At 46.0% G+C, this 17,181-nt stretch overlaps 2 protein-coding genes across 11 annotated transcripts in view; one reads left to right on the forward strand and one right to left on the reverse strand.

Annotated features, from left to right (window-relative positions):
* Positions 1-69: 69 nt before the first annotated feature.
* On the forward strand, positions 70-5,502 carry cbx7a (chromobox homolog 7a). Its single transcript, XM_029438526.1, is given in 7 exon segments — positions 70-398; positions 1,486-1,529; positions 1,728-1,793; positions 1,940-2,006; positions 3,597-3,894; positions 3,983-4,206; positions 4,208-5,502. Coding segments are annotated over 7 exon segments (1,092 nt in total). The 5' UTR covers positions 70-329; the 3' UTR covers positions 4,532-5,502.
* Positions 5,503-6,941: 1,439 nt separating this feature from the next.
* Positions 6,942-17,181, reverse strand: part of ep300b (EP300 lysine acetyltransferase b) — a 35,607-nt gene continuing 25,367 nt past the window's right edge. For all 10 annotated transcript variants that reach the window (XM_029438468.1, XM_029438463.1, XM_029438462.1 and 7 more), the window contains exons 25-30: positions 16,326-16,586; positions 15,927-16,092; positions 15,517-15,684; positions 15,244-15,405; positions 13,168-13,449; positions 6,942-11,829 (exon numbers count right to left, since the gene is read on the reverse strand). In XM_029438468.1, coding sequence (XP_029294328.1) covers positions 8,323-11,829; positions 13,168-13,449; positions 15,244-15,405; positions 15,517-15,684; positions 15,927-16,092; positions 16,326-16,586 — 4,546 coding nt within the window. In that variant the 3' untranslated portion in view covers positions 6,942-8,322. The remainder of the gene's footprint in view (positions 11,830-13,167; positions 13,450-15,243; positions 15,406-15,516; positions 15,685-15,926; positions 16,093-16,325; positions 16,587-17,181) is intronic.

Raw genomic sequence — 17,181 nt, forward strand, 5'->3', positions numbered from 1 at the left:
ACATAACCTTGTCGGTATGACCCTCCTCTTCTGCCACTCTTCTGCCCCTCTTCTGCACTCTGCCCCAATTTGCGTGCGCGAGCTCGCAGACTCGGGCACGCACTCTGGGCGCGTTGTCCTCCTGTGCTGTGTTGATGTGTCGCAGATTTTTAAAAGTGAGGGAGGCAGGCAACTGGAGTTGTGAGTGAGGGAAGCGCAGAGACTCAGCGTCAGAGCAAGTGTTCACACCGGGAGCGAGCGGCGGCGTGACACTTTCCGGTTCTCAATAACTATTTTTATTTCAACACCAGTTTGCGTCTTCTTTGGAGCGTGTGGAGCAGCGCGCGGCGATGGAGCAGTCATCTATAGGGGACCAAGTGTTTGCTGTTGAGTCAATAACAAAAAAGAGAGTGAGAAAGGTAAGAGGAAAAACTAAAAATACACTTCATATAACTTACATAACTTATTTTCCTGTGCTTTTTAACCATTTTATTTTATCCACTGTCCTAATGCAAAGCAAAACTAGGCTACGCACTTTTCCTATAACCTTGTTTATGCGAAGGAGATGTTCAGACTAACCTATTATATTCATTGACTGCGCTAAAGTTTAACATTGTATTACAGCCTGAGTCGCATCCTGCAACCTTCCTGTGCAGCAGCTGAGATGCTGCAGCGTTAAACGTGTTTTCAGGGAGCCTACGCAGCTGTAGTAAAATGGGAAAAGGGGGTGTGTAGGTATCCTGAAAACGGGTGTACGTCCAGCGCGTGGGGAGATACGCAGTTGATTTAAGTTACGCCAGCGAGCGGCTGAGAATCGGTGGGAAACTGCTGCGTAATGTCACTGAATGCTGCGTAATGGTGACCCATTGATTCAGTGCAGGAGGTGTGTATATTATTACCACAGTAGTAGAGGATTGAGCGGCACATTGTCGTATTTGACGCAGCACGTGCACATACAATGTGTTCTATAATACAAAAAAAGGAAAACACTATCACCTTCATGTTTTAACTTAGTAATAGGCTGTTATAAAGTTTACAATATAATTTAATAGCCAAACTATATAAGTATCCGGGGAAGTAATATTGTTATTTTTCACACGGGAAGATCATCTCGGTTGCACAACACCACGTTGTTTACATGTTCCCGTGGCCCCACCTAACAGTGAATGTTCAAGATGTAGCGCTGTTGGGACCGGCTGGTGAAGCCATGTGCGGTCACGTCACCGCGATGCGAGAGAAGAAAAGCTGCTGTTTGGAGGCCGCCCAGCCCCGCTGTCATTGACGTCACTCCTCAGAAAAACACACCATTTGAAAAGCGACAAAAATGTCCATGACCCTCCCTCTTTACTCCACACTTTAAAGGGACAGTCCTATTTTCTCTCTCGTTCTCGCTTGTTTCTGCATCACACTGCTGGAGCAGATTTAAAATACAGGTTGTGTGAATATGTTTCTGCTCCAGCTCCTCTAAGAGTAACCTCCCCTCTCTCCCTTTCTGTCTCTCCTCAGGGTAATGTGGAGTATCTACTGAAATGGCAGGGATGGTCCCCAAAGTGAGTAAGCCTTGAGTCATCATCCAGTGACCTCACCCCCTCAATATAAATTCAGTAGCCTTTTCAAAACATGCTGCTTGATACCTGAGCACCATGTCCTGTGAAGAAAGATAGATGGATAGAGAGATATAGATATTCTGACTTATTTGTGTGTGTGTGTGTGTGTGTGTGTGTGTGTGTGTGTGTGTGTGTTGGCAGGTACAGTACTTGGGAACCAGAGGACAATATTTTGGACCCGCGCCTCGTCCTGGCCTACGAAGAGCAGTGAGTAATCTTGGAGAGCTTTTTCTTTACACTAGCAAAGCACTTTTTTTGTGTTTTCTTTTTTGTTCTCTCGTTCACAATCTGTTTCTCTTTGTCACTTTGTCTCTGTCCTCTCCCGCCCCTCCGTTTCTACCTCTTTCACCCAGTCAGGAGAAGATCAGAGCTCTGGCCTATCGCAGGAAAGGTCTCAGGCCCAGGAGGCTCGTCCTGCGGGTATAGCGATACTTACCTTTCTTTTTGTCTCACAAGCCTTTGTTATTCCTTTCTATTGCTCAGTGAGGAGTTGTTCTTGCTGTTGGTTGAAAACGTTGCCTATTAGGAACATCTCACTCCGACAGGTGCCCTTCGATTTGAGCAATTTTGAGTGAATTTAAAACTAGAAGGGCACTTAGAGAGCAGACCTCCACCAATGCCTAATCCTGCTGACGGATAAACACAAACCAACAAACCAAACTGAAAACACAACCTTCTCGGCAGAGGTAACAATAAGGGTCCAAATTGAAGCAGCAGAGGTGACTTTATGGGTCAGGCTCATTTCACAAAATGTAACTATGGCATCTTTCATTTGACTCTACCTGCCTGGTAATATCCATCTTATTTCAAATCCCACATCTTCATCTTGTAATGCAGGTTTTCTGTTGAAAGTGTGAAGTCTGCTATCATGTTAGCTTAAAACTTATTAGGATCAATTAATTGTTGGTTTTGCTCTTTTCATGGGATTTGTTGAGAGTAAGAAAAAGAATATATAGAATATCACAAGAGTTTCCATTGTCCACAAATGTCCTTTGTGTCACAAAGATGTCCGTCAAATATATTCTGTGTGGCCAATGGAAACAACTCAGTTCCCAGTTTCATAAAACCACTTGGGCTGAGGTTCTCTTACATTTTGATCTAAGGATGCCTTAGAAAAAGATTAGTTCTCTGATCTGTAAGTGTTAGCCAGAAACTCGAAGGTCCTTAGTAACCATTTCCTTCCCATACCAGTCTCTTAAAAGGAAAATCATTAGTGGAACATAAGATGGATTTAGGGTGATGAAGAAGAGGAGGAGATACAAAGACACATTTTTCAGATAGCGTTAACATCTGTTATAGTTATTGTCAACATTGTAACATTAGCACTAACAACTTTGTATCTTGCTAGCCAAACTTTAACGCACTAATAATTTTGTAGCTAGCTAAATGTTGACATAACGCTGTCTCTTATATTAACATTAGCTATATTGTTTTATTGAAACGCACCAGTTTTTGTCTTTTCCTTTCTTGCTGTCAGGGATATTTTCGTATTTCGTTATTACTTTATCGACGGTTCGTTTCAGAGCAAGATTTCTCGCATTGGTTTGGTCAGTTAGCCTACTTCTTGCCACATCTTCTGCGTATTATTAAAAAGGATTTTTACTTTGCTCTTTCAACATTCTCATCTTCTGTCAAGTTTGGCTTTCTTTTTCTTTTTCTATTCTCCTTGTTGTCCTTTGGAGGAGCTAGCTAACACTGACAATAATGCTGCCAAGTATGTGAGTGATGCGTAACCATGGTAACTGAAGTGCACATATGCTGTATTATGAAAGTAAAGTAAAAATCTAACCCTTCAGGCAAGGAGAAAAGCGAAGAACCTTTATGCAACGCTCCTAAATGAACCCCTTAGCGTAGGGAAATGTTTTTGCACAAGGGACAAATGTAACTTTGAAAGTTAAAGTAGTTAATGCAGCCGGGCACAGATGACAGAATTGTACCTGCTAACAAAGAGCAGCTGTTTCGAACACTGTAATGATTCATGTGTTTACCGGGACCTTTGCTTTACCGCAGAACATCTTTGCCATGGACCTCCGAAGTGCTAACAAGGCCTCGGAGAAGCCCCCCCCTCGATTGCGTCTGTCCCTCACCCGCTCCATGAGTACAGATGTGGACCAGGGCGAGCGGGGCAGCCTGTACCGTCGTCTAGCTAGGAGGAAGAGCAAGCAGAGGGTGTCTAAACGGGGGTCAGAGGGACCCTCAAACAACAGCATCCTTCCACTGAGGAAGATCGAGGAGCCCATTGAGGAGGACTGGGGCGCCACCAGCGAAGAAAGCAACACTGAAGAGAGACATGAAGACAGTTTATATGGTTGGTTTGTCAAGTTAATACCTAACAAATTAATTAGCATGGTCATGACCTTTGAAGATGAACATTTTCTTTCTTTAATGTCGGTCAGAGTGCAGCTCCCCGCCCTTGCTGGAGCGACAGGACTTAGAGATGGAGGTGGAGGAGAAGCTGGACATCGACCTGGCAGCGGTAAGCACAGAAAGATGGACTGACGGAGCGGACGGGTGGACATCTGACACGAGACAGAGCCAAATGTTTGCGTGTGACCAATCAAAAGACAGTGCTTCGGTGTCTGAGGCTCTACCAGAAGATGCGGTTTCCGTGGGTGACAGGGTCAGATTGGGACAAAAGCGAGGAAGGTGTGGAGTGTCCCAGATTACAGAGCCGTAATTGTCAGAGCAACAACACAACCTCGACGATAGCGAGCCTTCAGGGGAGCAGCGGCACGGCAGGTGACTACTTCACTACTGAGGAGGCGACAAATGAGGAAGCGAGTGGCAACAATCAGAGCAAAACCGGGACATCGCCGGGCAGCCAGGCTGATCCCGCCGCAGAAGAACATCCTATGAAGGTGATTTCTACAGACGTGACTATTAACTCTCTGACGGTGACTTTTAAAGAAGCGACGGTGGCTGAAGGCTTCTTTAAGGGCTATTGAATGATGAGAAAGATCATAAATAACCACAATTAGACTTGCCACTCATTTTGTACATGTAAATAGCTGTGTTTGTTAGTTAATTCCACACGTTTACAACGCTACACTCATTTCCTACTGAGTTCACTGAAGACATTGTTGCCTTTGAATATAAAAATGAGTGGTAATTCTATCATTGTGACTCATTTATTAGGCGTCCATTGCAATCCAGAGGACTAAATGGATCTAAGTGGGAGGTTACATTCCAGGGGTCACTGAGAGCGGGAGACAGATGATGAGACAGTAAACCTAACAGTCCACAATACTACTTCCATGCAGCTACTTTTTCCAGGCGTCCTTAGTGCTTTCCAGCCAGACATCGGTCAAACACTCAAATCTGTTCTTGGGGCCTGTTTCAGTCGCTCCTTTTTCTTACGAATAATGTTTTGTAAAGATATGCTCTTTTTTTCCAGTATTCACACAGAGATAACTGCATGCCCTGTCAGTCTGTGCCACACATGCACAAAGCCCTGTCCTGTGGTTTGTTTAAGAGGTTTATTTCTGTCACAAAAGAAATAAAACAAAGGATGAATGTCTGCCGCTTAGATGAAGTTCTGCATTTCAAGGAGGCTGGATGCACAAAAAGAAGTACACAGTTGTGTTTGTTATCTGTCTGTCCTTTTACTTTTCAAGCATGAAATGCTTCCTGGTTCTATTTTTGTATTACCAATTGATAGTCCACTCTTCACTAGCCTTTGTGCATTTCAAAAGAGGAGATATCAGTTTACTCCGCCGCTGCTCTGCTGTGTACAAATGGAACGTACGTTAGGTCCGACTGTAGTGAGCTATTATTTATTGCATGTCACGTGTATAAGCTAAATTAACTTATGTCACTTATATGTGTCTTGCTCTGACAAAGAAGCTGTCAAACATACGTCTTCTCTCTACAAATGTATTTTTATTTCGACATTTCCAATAAATATGTACTAAAATAACAGTCTCCTGGAGCTTATTTATAATGTGGGATTACTGCACATACTTTTTATTTACATCAAATATCAGATCGCGGGTTGAGGAAACATCACACCACAACTTCACCACAGTAACTTCTAAAATACTTTTCTTTTGTACTTATGTTATTTCAGACATGCATTGGAGTACTGGAAGCATGAGGGCGGTCCTGATATACAAAACCTTTAAAGTTTTAAAGATTCACTGTTTTTTGTTTTGCAGTCAACAGCGCCCCCTCATCCCAGTTACCTCTTGAAAGTCGACACAGTTACCAGTTTGGGGTAACTGTTGAGCAACTGAGTATCTATAAACTATAATTTTACTTAAGTGACGTTGTACTGAAGCAGTGAGTACTGCACCCGAGTGGTGAAAATGTGAAACGTTGACTTTCCGTACAGAAGCAAGTGGGATTTGTTTTTCCTTCTGGAGATCCAAAGTTGTTTTTGGTTCTGTGTTTAAGTTGAGAACAGGTGAAAAAAAGGTTTTGCCAGAATTATTTTAGAATGTTTATAAGTGTTTGCAACAATAAGAAACAAAAATGATCCTGACAAAGAAAATAGGCAGGAAAGAGGAGACTGATCTGATTTCTCAGCCTTTTAAAATCATAATTTAAAAAATGTTTTTAAACCAGCTTTATTACTAAACTAAAATATACAGTAACAATACAACAATGCTTTCCACCACTGAATGTGTTGTGCATCTATTATCACTGCCTTGATAGTGAACATTCGTACTGCCACGTGTCACCACTAGAGGGCGAGTTTCTCTCAGGAAAGAGAAATGACTGTAAGTGACGCCATCAAGTGCAAATTCATAGTCTCTGAATCATAGGCTCAGTATGTCTGAAGTGCAGCAGTGGAGGGGGGGAGGGGGGGGGGGACTAACAAGAAACATCACTTCGACATGAAGCGCTTCGTGCTTCTTGTTCAGCTGCCATGTCACTGTGGAATGTAGAATTGTGGTTGAGCTGGAAAAGGGAGTTATTCTGTGAAATCACAAGATCATGTCAGAGCTGTCATGTATCTTTCCTGCTTTGGAATATGGACTATAAACCAGCTGTGATCACACTTGTATAGGTTTGATATTTCCAATTATCACAACGTTGCCTCAGTTATTTACAACAGGGAATAAAAATGAAAACCAACTACAATGTGCATTTAGTTTGGTAAAATATCCCTTCTTTTGTTAGTTCTGTTTTAAGGACACGAGAAAACTAACTTCTTTGTAATTTGTCACTTTATTGTAATGTCAGTACTTACTGCGTCCCTGGAGGAATGATGACCAATCCATTTTTGCAGTGATCCAATTGGTCAATGGTTTGATCTGATCCGGAACACGTTAGCTGCAGGCCCAGGGTGTAGAGATGCATGTGCTTCATATTCACTTCAATTTCTAACAAACAGCCACATGCAGGACACATCACTGTTGGTAATTTTCATTTTATTATAAAAAACAGTATTTGAGTCCACAGTTTGTGTTTCCTTTGTACAGTAAAAAATATTAAATTAAACTCCCAAAGTTTTTAGCAGAAAGATAAAGAGGATGGAGTTTGAGGGGAGGGAGAGCAACTTCCCCCAGAGGAAGAGGAGGAAGAGGCGGAGGGGATTTAAAGTCCGAGGGGAGCAGCAAAGGGGACGAGGCAGAACGAGACGGAGAGCGACTGCTCTCATCTCCTCCTTTTCTCCTCATTTCTGTGCAACACAGTTCATTTGGATCAAAATCCTCTGTTTACTCCAAAACAGTGGAATCCTAAAAACACTAGAAGGAGCCCACCCCACCCATTTTTTTCACATCCCAGCCCATGTACTCAAAATGTTTCAGGCACACAGGTATGCACCCCCCCTCCCCAAGCCTCCACTGCTCCATATTAAGTGTCTTTAAAGGAAGGAGGGCACACACATTCGAGGGAGAGGGCTTGCATGTTTGCGAGGGAAGAGTCCATTCCAGCACGACCGATGTCCAATACAGAAGCTGGCCGGGACGTCACAATATGTCCGTTCAACATCTCAAACTCACAGCAGACCCTCAACCACTGCAATAAAACACTGACATTTCATTATCCCCACCTGGACACTCAACTAAAAGACATCTAACGTGAAATGAAATATCCACTACCCCTCTCATAACAGTCAATAACAAAAATATATTTCTATACGAATTGTAGCAGTCTCAGGGTACATAACACCCCCGCCCCACCCCTCCCCCAAAAGAAAAACAATAAATAAAGCAAATCCAAATATATAAAATAAAAAAAATGAAGATATGCATCATGTTTGGATTTACATTAATAATAATCCACATCACTCTGCAAAACAGAAAAAGACAGACAGACTGAATGATGGGGAAATGAAATCGATAGAAAAGTTCTTTGCATTAAATCATTTCCTCTTTAATTCTTGACCACTTTTAAAATCTTAAAAACATTTCTTAAAAAAGGCAAGTACTCCTATTTACCCCCAAAACCCCGAAAATATCACCTTTCTTGTATTCAGCGAGAGGTGGAGGCGAGTGGGGGTGCTAGAGAAACCATCCCCCTCTTTGTCCACAATTGGCAAAAAAAATATATTAACAGCAATAACTTACAATTCATTTATTCTAATTTATTTAACGACTGCTTGATTTATTGTTCATCTCCCATAGGAAGTTCAGTTCAATGCATCTTTATTGAAAACATTTTAAATAACATTTAATAATAGTATAAAAAAGAAAGGCTAATTAATAACAATAACACTGTCCTGGGTGAGTGCAGTTTGTGCGAGGAATCACGGAGCGTTCAGCTCAACTTGACACGTTTAGTAGAATTCCTACAGGATGTCCATAGAGTTGTGATTCATATTCTGGCCAAGCGGGTCCTGACTGTTGCCCCCCGGCCCGTGTAGACCCACCATGCCGCTCAGCTGAGATAGCATGGCGCTCTGGTCTGACCCAAACTGCTCCATAGAGTTCTGTTGCTGCTGCTGGGTCGTTGGCTGTTGCTGCTGTTGTTGTTGTTGAGGAACCACCATGCCCGGGTGGTGCTGGTTCAGGTGGCCGGGGTGTGGGGAGCCCGTCTGCATCTGAGGGGAGATGTGATGCGGTGAGGGCTGGGGCTGCATGCGCGGGGACGGGCTTGAGTGCGGCGGCTGGGACTGGGGTCTTGGTGAAGGCTGCGGGGATCGCACCTGGTTAGCTAGCGACGTGGACATCCCCTGGCCCTGCAGGTGCGGATGAGGGTGCGGGGACTGGGCCATCTGCTGCGGCTGCTGAGGGCTCATGGGATTGCTGTGCTGGGCGGGCGACCCCCCAGGGCCCAGATGCTGCTGCTGCTGCTGCTGCTGCTGGAGCATCCTCTGGTGAAGGGCCTGTTGGAGCAGAACCTGAGAAGATGTAGGTGGGGGCCCGCCTTGAGTGGGCTGGGGGCCCTGAGGTGTCTGCTGAGGACCTCCTCCACCCGGCCCTGCATCACCCCCCGGCAGTCCAGCCATGGCATTCTGCTGCTGCATCTGGAGATGGTGCTGGTGTTGGAGCCTCTGCTGAAGGGCAGCTGTGGCCTGCTGCTGGGCCACCGACCCTGGGTAACCTTGCCCCTGCTGGCCTGGAGGACCACCGGGCTGCTGAGGGCCGAGAGGCTGACCTCCAGGGGGCCCCTGTCCCACTGTAGGAGGCTGCATCCCAGGCTGTCCCATGTAGCCCTGCCCCTGTGGTGGCTGTGGCTGCTGGAACTGACCATGATTTACTCCCATTTGTTGCTGTTGCTGCTGTTGCTGCTGTTGTTGTTGTTGTTGTTGTTGTTGTTGTTGTTGTTGGAGATGCCGTCTCATGAGCAGCTCTCTAAATTGGGGATTATTGAGATTTCCCATCTGTGATCCCTGGCCCTGCATACCTCTCCCTCCCCCTTGCTGCTGCTGCTGCTGTTGCTGCTGGAGAGCTGCCACTTGCTGCTGTTGTAAACCACTGAGCATCGGCCTCTGTTGCTGCTGCTGCTGCTGCTGCTGCTGTTGTTGTTGCTGCTGCTGCTGCTGCTGTTGTTGTTGTTGTTGTTGTTGTTGCTGTTGTTGTTGTTGTTGTTGTTGTTGTTGTTGTTGTTGCTGCTGTTGTTGTTGTTGCTGCTGTTGCTGCTGCTGCTGTTGCTGCTGCTGTTGTTGTAGCTGCTGCTGCTGCTGCTGCTGTTGTAGCTGCTGCTGCTGCTGCTGCTGCTGTAGCTGTACTTGCTGTAGCTGGGCCATAGTGGCCATGTTGACATTCGTCCCTCCCTGACCCCCCATGTGCATCCCTGGCTGGCCGGCACCTGCAGCATTCATGTTCACCTGTTGGCCGCCTCCTGCCATGACATTACCAACAGGCCCCCCTGTGGGCCCTCCGGGGACACCCCCTGGACCACCCGGGCCCCCCTTGTATTTTGAGGCCCTCTGCTTGATAAAAGCAGCCATAAGCTGTGGGTTGGACCTCAAGATGTTGAGGACTTGGTGTTGCTGGTGCGGTGAGCTAGGCGAGCGGAGAGTCCGTAACAGCTCCTGAAGGGCTGCCTGGGGGATGTTCCCACTAGCAACACCAGCAGCCCCTGGGACACCAGCTACTCCAGGGACCACTCCCCCAGGGATCCCGCCACCAGCAACTTGCTGCTGCTGTGCCATGTTCATCAAGGCAGCATGGCCCTGAGCTTGTTGGTGCTGCTGCTGTTGTTGTTGCTGTTGTTGCTGTTGTTGTTGTTGCTGCTGCTGCTGCTGCTGCTGCTGCTGCTGCTGCTGTTGTTGTTGCTGCTGCTGCTGCTGTTGTTGTTGCTGCTGTTGCATTTGCTGCTGCTGAGCTATCATGGCTGGATGGCTCATTTGGTTCATGATAGCTTGCCTCTGCTGCGGTGGCATCCCCTGGCCTGCCCACTGCTGTTGCTGCTGTTGAGGGTTTTGATGTGGAACACCCATCCTCTGCTGTTGAAGCTGTACCTGAGGGAGTAGCTGGCCCTGGGGCAGGTTACCCTGCTGAGGGGGTTGCTGCATGGGTCCACCAGCACCAACCATCATCCCGGGCGGAGCACCTTGTTGTTGATCCATGTGGGCCCGAGCAGCTGTCATTGCTGCTTGGCTCTGTGGGGGCATACCCTGGGCTCCAACCATCCCGACTGCCCCTGGGTGTCCCATGCCCATCTGTTGACCCTGACCCTGTTGATGGTGAGGGTGAGGCGGCATCAAGCCTGCAGCTGCCTGGGCTGCTTGTCTCTGCAAAGCCATCTTCCTCTGAGCGTCGGCTACCTGTTGAATCTTCATGGCGATTTCTACTGCTGCCGGTGGAGGGCCAGAAGGGGGATGCTGTTGCTGCAGTGCAAGGGAAGGCTGGCCCTGGGGCTGGCCTGGGGCTTGTTGCCCCCCAACATTTCCAGCCATGACAGCGCCACCAAGCTGCTGCTGTGGAGGCGTTGCAGCCCCGAGGACCGGTTTGCCCTGGGACTGGTGGATTGGGGAGGAGCCCGGGGGTCTGCCGGCATATGGAGGCAAATTGTTGGGGTGCTGTTGGAGTTGTTGAGGGTTTGACCCTGCTCCACTTTGCTGCTGCTGGACCTGAGGAAGCATCTGCTGCTGATGTTGGGGAGAGCTCATCATCCCCCCAGCCCCACCTCCACCACCCACCATCTGCTGGAACTGGTGGTGAAGGGCGTGTTGAGGAGGCATGCCGCTTTGTGGGGGCATTCCACCTGGCTGCTGTTGCTGCTGGACTCCAGGTCCAGGGCCCATTCCCTGCTGCGTGACTGGAGGCATGGTCGGGGTCTGGGGTGTTGGGGGTTGGGTTCCACCAGATGTTGGGGTACTGGGTGCCGTACCATTGTTCCCGGGTGATGGAAGTCCTACGACGGGTCCTCCCGGTGGCCCTACGGCTGCCTGTCCCACCCTCTGCATGCTGGCCATCCTCCTCCTCAACATCTGGGCTTGCTGGAGCCTGTGCTGCAGCTGCTGCTGCCGAAGCTTTTGCTTGATGTTCAGACAGAACGGGACGGGACATTTGTTCTCCTGACAGTGTTTGGCGTGGTAGCAGCACAGAGCGATGAGCTGCTTGCAGATGGGACAGCCGCCATTCGTCTTGCGCTTGCAGCCTTTCGTGTGCTGAACGACACGCTTCATCTTCTGACAGGATGGCAGGGAGCAGTTGGCGTTGCGGCACTGGCATGCATGGACCAGCGACTGGATGCAGCGCTGGATGCTGAGGCGGCGGGAGTCTCCGGGGCTCTGGGTAGCTGCTGCTGCCTGGTTGTTGCTGTCGTCGTCCAGGCCAAGGCCCAGCTTATCCATCTTGTGCTCATGACCTTTAGCGTGGTAGCAGGTGATGCACAAGTCATAGTCCTGGAGAAGGAAGGGAAAATAAGTATGAACCCAAGTACTGGATTAATTTATACATTTTAAAACTTTCCTGTGAAACCAAAATGCTGCAAATCCATTTTATGCCTTATATTTTGAGCAGTCCCGTCTCAAATTGCGTGCCATCTCGACTTTGGATAAGCCTTGAAACTGCATTATCCTTCATGTTTTTACCTATACCTACAGCAAGCCTTTTTGCAATATTTTGTTGTTGTGCATATCTAAGGAAACATGAATGAGTCTGTGTCAGTCTTCCAGCCTAGATCTTTCTAACTTTTACCTGGGAATGCTAAGAATTAAGTATTTTTTGGGCCTGCAGGTCAAAGCAGAGATCATGACTGTACTAAACACAACTGGCAATGGCAGGAAGACAGTGAGGAGTCTTTCTCACAACACTAGCAGCCCAAGTCAAGGCACTGGGGTGAAACCTGGTGCAGTTACTGACTCCATGTGTACCGAAGGTTTCACATGGATTTCTACACCCTCCCCAGGCCAAAGTGGAGTTAGCAGCGACAATGACCACAGTACAATGGAATAAGCCGTTTCAAATTGGATTGGAGAATAAACCCACATCAGTTAAACCGGCAACCAATATTATTCAGCAGCTACTTAAATAAAAATAAAAACAGAGGATCTGTGCTTTGAAATATGTCATTTCTATGCATTCACATTTTTGCAATGTAGAATTCCAATAATTAATCTAAGAGTTTTGCAAATGGGGAAAATGGTAACACCGGCACTTAGTTGAAGATGAATTATTTGCACATCACGTGCAAGACTAAGAATTTTGCAAACAAATAATTAAAAAAAGAAACAAAAAGTCCCAGCTCGTAGCTTTATTGGGAACACCATGGGGTGAAAATAATTGTGCAGGCCAATGAAACAGGAACCAAGATGTTCCATTGACTCTTTAGGGTCATGATGTCCCCACCATGGGTGATAAATCAGAAAAAGCTGTTTACATATGAAAATGATGTGCTGGCGTCTTTAGCATTTGTTTTATTGCTCATAGTGAATGGGCTAATGTGTTTTTCTTTCTCTTCTCCCAGTTAGTAAAGCAACAATAAAATAAGTAGCAACAGAGAGGGCCAGTTATTCCACTCTGTTGTGTCACCTCTTGCTCTGCATGATCACTGTTGTACATTTAGCTGAACACACAATTGATGTGGTCTCAGACAACAAAAATATAAAACGGTGATCTGATCACATGGTGTGTTTAGCTATATTGTTATTTAAAAATATCCACAGGGTCACCGTTTTCTTGATGTAGTTGCTCCGGTCAAATTGAAAGGAAGAAAAGCAAGATTTAAGTGAGTGTCTCACCTCGCAGACAGTGCAGTGGAAGCGGGTCTCCACGTGGTGTTTACACTCGTTGCAGGTGTAGACGAAGCGGTCCTGGCTCTGGTTGTGCAGCTCCACCAACATACTCATGGAGCTCCACTTGGACCTCCTGAGAGAGCTGAACTCCAGGTGCTTGTCCCTGGCCAGAGTCAGGAAGGCGTCACGGCCGTCCATCAGGTCACAGGCCATGAGGGGGTCAGGGTCAGTGATGGGGGGCAGCGAGTTGGCGGTGGGGCCAGCGATGAGGCGGATGACAAAGAAGACCTGGGAATTAGAGCGGAGAGGATCAGCTGTAAGATGTGGGATTCAGGCCCTCCTCATACAGACAGACTTTTATTACATTTTAGATGAATACATACATTCAGGAAGGTAAATAAATAAAAGTAGTTTTTACCCCCCCCTGTACAAAAGTTTGATCTCCTGTCAACTAGTGGTACAGTAATCAGATTCTCTTATTCCTGAAGATTCCTTTACTCTTACTTTCCAAAGTATTTTTTATAATGGTCTTTCTTCATTTAATGAGTTTCTTAAACTAAAACTCAAAAGTGCATCTCAGCCCTTTTATGACAGTTTGACTCAGATTTAAATCCTTCAAAAACAGAGTGCTGAACATTATTCTCTTGTAGTTTGTTAATTAGCAAACTCAGCAGTCACCAACAGACACGTTAGCTGTACATCAGGGGTGGGGAACCTCCGGCCTCCGGGCCCGCGAGACCATTTGATCCGGTCCTCGAGGTCATTCGTAAAACGCACGCAAAAAAGATCCACTAGTAAAAAAAACTAGACGGCAACATTTTAAACGGGCGACTGACTGTTTTTCCTGGCCACAGGGGTCAGGGTCCATGAACACAACACGAGCGGAACGTGTCATCACATGATCACGTCATGTCAAAAAACTTCAATTTTAAACGAGACGGTCATTGACATCAGCGAACGCAGCGTGGCGAGTGTAAAACAGAGAAAGCTGGAATGTCGCACTTTACAGGAGAAATGGACGAACGATTATTTCTCTGTGGAAGTTAAAGGCCAGTGTGTCTAGTAGTTTGTGCTGACGTACTTGCGGTGATGAAAAATAATCTCGAGCGTCATTACAGCACGAAACATGCCGAACTGCACGAGCTGAAAGGACGAGTGCGTTTGGATAAAGTTAACGCTCTTCGGCGGAGTTTGGCCCAACAAGCAGCTCTCTGCAGAGCGTAACATACAAACATGGACAGATAGAGAGGTAGACCACCACACCAAGAACAGACTGTTCCACCACTGCTGTGCAGTTATCATTTACAATACTCACTTTATTTTCTATCAACCTCTTGGTACTTACATTATTTTTATTCTATTTAATTATTGTGTACTGCCTTTTTACTTCATATATTCTTTTGCTGTGACAAGATACATTTCCCCGTTGTGGGACTAATAAAGGATTTCTGATTTCTGATACAACAGATAGAAGATACATGGATAAAAAAGTTGCTTTTTTGCACAGCATAAAAGAAAAGTGAAATGAATGGGCTGCATCTTAAAAAACATTTGCAGAGGTTATGAGTTCAATAATTAGTACGGCCCTCGAAGGATATTGTAAAAAAAAAAAAAAAGACCCTTGATATGAAAAAGGTTCCCCACCCCTGCTGTACATGATGCCCGTTTTTAAATGGCTCTTTTTAAAACTAAACCGGAATCTGGCTTGGGCATATTTCTAATAAATTGCACTGCATGTACATTGCACATCCTAGTTACCGCCGTCTTAACCATTTCTGCCTGTTCTACCTTATTTCCAGATTTACACATAATAACATCACAACATGGGTCATGCACTGCATAGAGTTTAAAAGTATTTAATAATATAAATTGAATATCAGCAGATACGGATCCTTTTTATAATATGTGGGCTCATCAATAGTACTGTAATGTTAAACGTATTATTATATCAGTCAAAGTTTGGCCACCCCCGGTGTAAACTGGATGAACGTTTTAAACGAGCAGCAAAAGAGGCATTCACAGCGTAATGCTCTTATATGCCTTATATTCAAATAAAAGAACAATCAAAGTAGACGTGCATACCTCCTTGTGTTTCTCCATGGTGGCGTAGAGTTTCTGGGAAAGGTCATTGGAGACATTGGGCATCCCTGGTTTCTTCTTATTGGCTCGGCTCATGCTACTCTTGTTCTTGCTCGTCTTTTTATTGTTCTTCTTTTTGGCATTCTTGCTGTCTGCTTTTGTGACCTGGAAATGTTTAATGTCAGTTTCAAAACAGAGCGCTGCCAGGACAAAAAAGTGTTGTGCAAAAAACGAGCCTGAAAGTGATGATTACACGTGGACTCTTATTCTACTCACATCTGTGCACTCGTTGGAGGTACTGTTCTCCTCCCTCTTCCGCTCCTCCTCCTCCTGCTCCAGCTCTTTGATACTCTCCTCCAGCACGTTGGGCCAGAAGTCGCCCTCAAAGTATGGCAGCTCCTTGGCACTGGTCAGCCGGTCCTCTGTTGCCTGCTTGAAGACGTCCTGAAGGGACAAAGAGAAACGCGTTCAAGAGTTTGCAATGCCTTTAATGTAAAGGCACTTACATTACATTACTCCACTTTCATGGAACTGTAGACATTTTTGTCTTCTAATCTTTGTTAATTTAATTCTCTTTTCTTTTTTTATGTCTACATGCGGTATGAAAAGAAGCTCCAGAACTGTAAATTGAACTTGTTGTTTTCCTCACATTGTTGATTGATAACTGAAGTGAAAACATGTCTCACCTTGTAATCGTGGACGATGCGCTCAGCTACAGCCTTGTCCAGCATCTTCCTGTACCACTCCTGCAGCCGTTTAGGCTTGGGGATCTTCTGATCCATTGGGTGACAGTGGAAGATGTAGTCGTCCCCTTCACTGGGTGGACAGGCCCAGATATGACCCGTTGTATACCTGAACAGGGAGACATGTTGTTGTATTCATTAGAAAAGAAAAGTGAACTCCTTTTATTCTATACGCCTGCTTCATGCACTGTAGCAGCGCCTGGAACACACTGCTCACTGCACAATGGGCTCATATTTAATGTAATGCCGAAGTTTCTCATAATGTAGTTCAGCTGCTCAGCCGGCATATCATGTATCCTCTCACAGGTATTATGTTAGAGACGATCTAAACTTTTCTCTTACCCTATCCTCCTGACGTACTCCAGGTAGCCTATCAGGATCTCGTGGTAAACAGCAGTTCTGATGAGTCGAGGTTGGAAGAAGTGCACGCTGTCCAGATAGGAGATGTACACTCGTCTCTGATTGGGAGGCGGGCAGTCCGAGCCGTACTCTTGAACGTGCATGCCGAAAAAACACACATCGGCTCCGTCGACGTCCTCGAATGCAAATAGGGCTTTCATCCGGTAGGGGAAGGACGCGCACATCTCTCCACTGTCAACAAACCTGGAGGGGGAGAAAAAACAACAGTCGGGGTGAGGAAAACAGCTATGAAATCCAAGAAACGTCATCAGCGACTCTTGACCAAGCACAATACATCACAAACCTGGGGAAGTGTGCAAATATGGAGCACATCTAATAATTAGCCGAGTCAGATTGAGACAATGACGACTTCTCGATGGAGCTTTAGTGTTGAATGTCGAGTTATATTAAGTTAAACATTCTCAGTCACTAGTTATGACCTTGCATGTCATCTGGTATCTAGTGGGACCAAACACATTATAAGCCTCAAACACGAGGATATTAACTGAATTGCCACGACTCTGTAAAAAAGCCACAGCGCAGAATGGATTTGCCATTTAGTGTGGGATGTGGTAGAACTGCACTCAAACTATAGCTTGTCCCATAGCTCATGGTAAACCACCAGTGTTCACAATCTTCCCCACACTTCAGTAAACAAACTCGGCTTTCATTTACTTGTTACAGCCTCGACTGTTACCTGCTCTGCTGCGCACTATGACCAACCAGCTGTTGCCTGGCAACAACAACAACAACAACAACAACAACCATGAGCATTTGTTTCGTCATTGGCGTGGAGGCC

This window comes from Cottoperca gobio, chromosome 8, assembly GCF_900634415.1.
Source record: "Cottoperca gobio chromosome 8, fCotGob3.1, whole genome shotgun sequence".
NCBI lineage: Eukaryota > Metazoa > Chordata > Actinopteri > Perciformes > Bovichtidae > Cottoperca > Cottoperca gobio.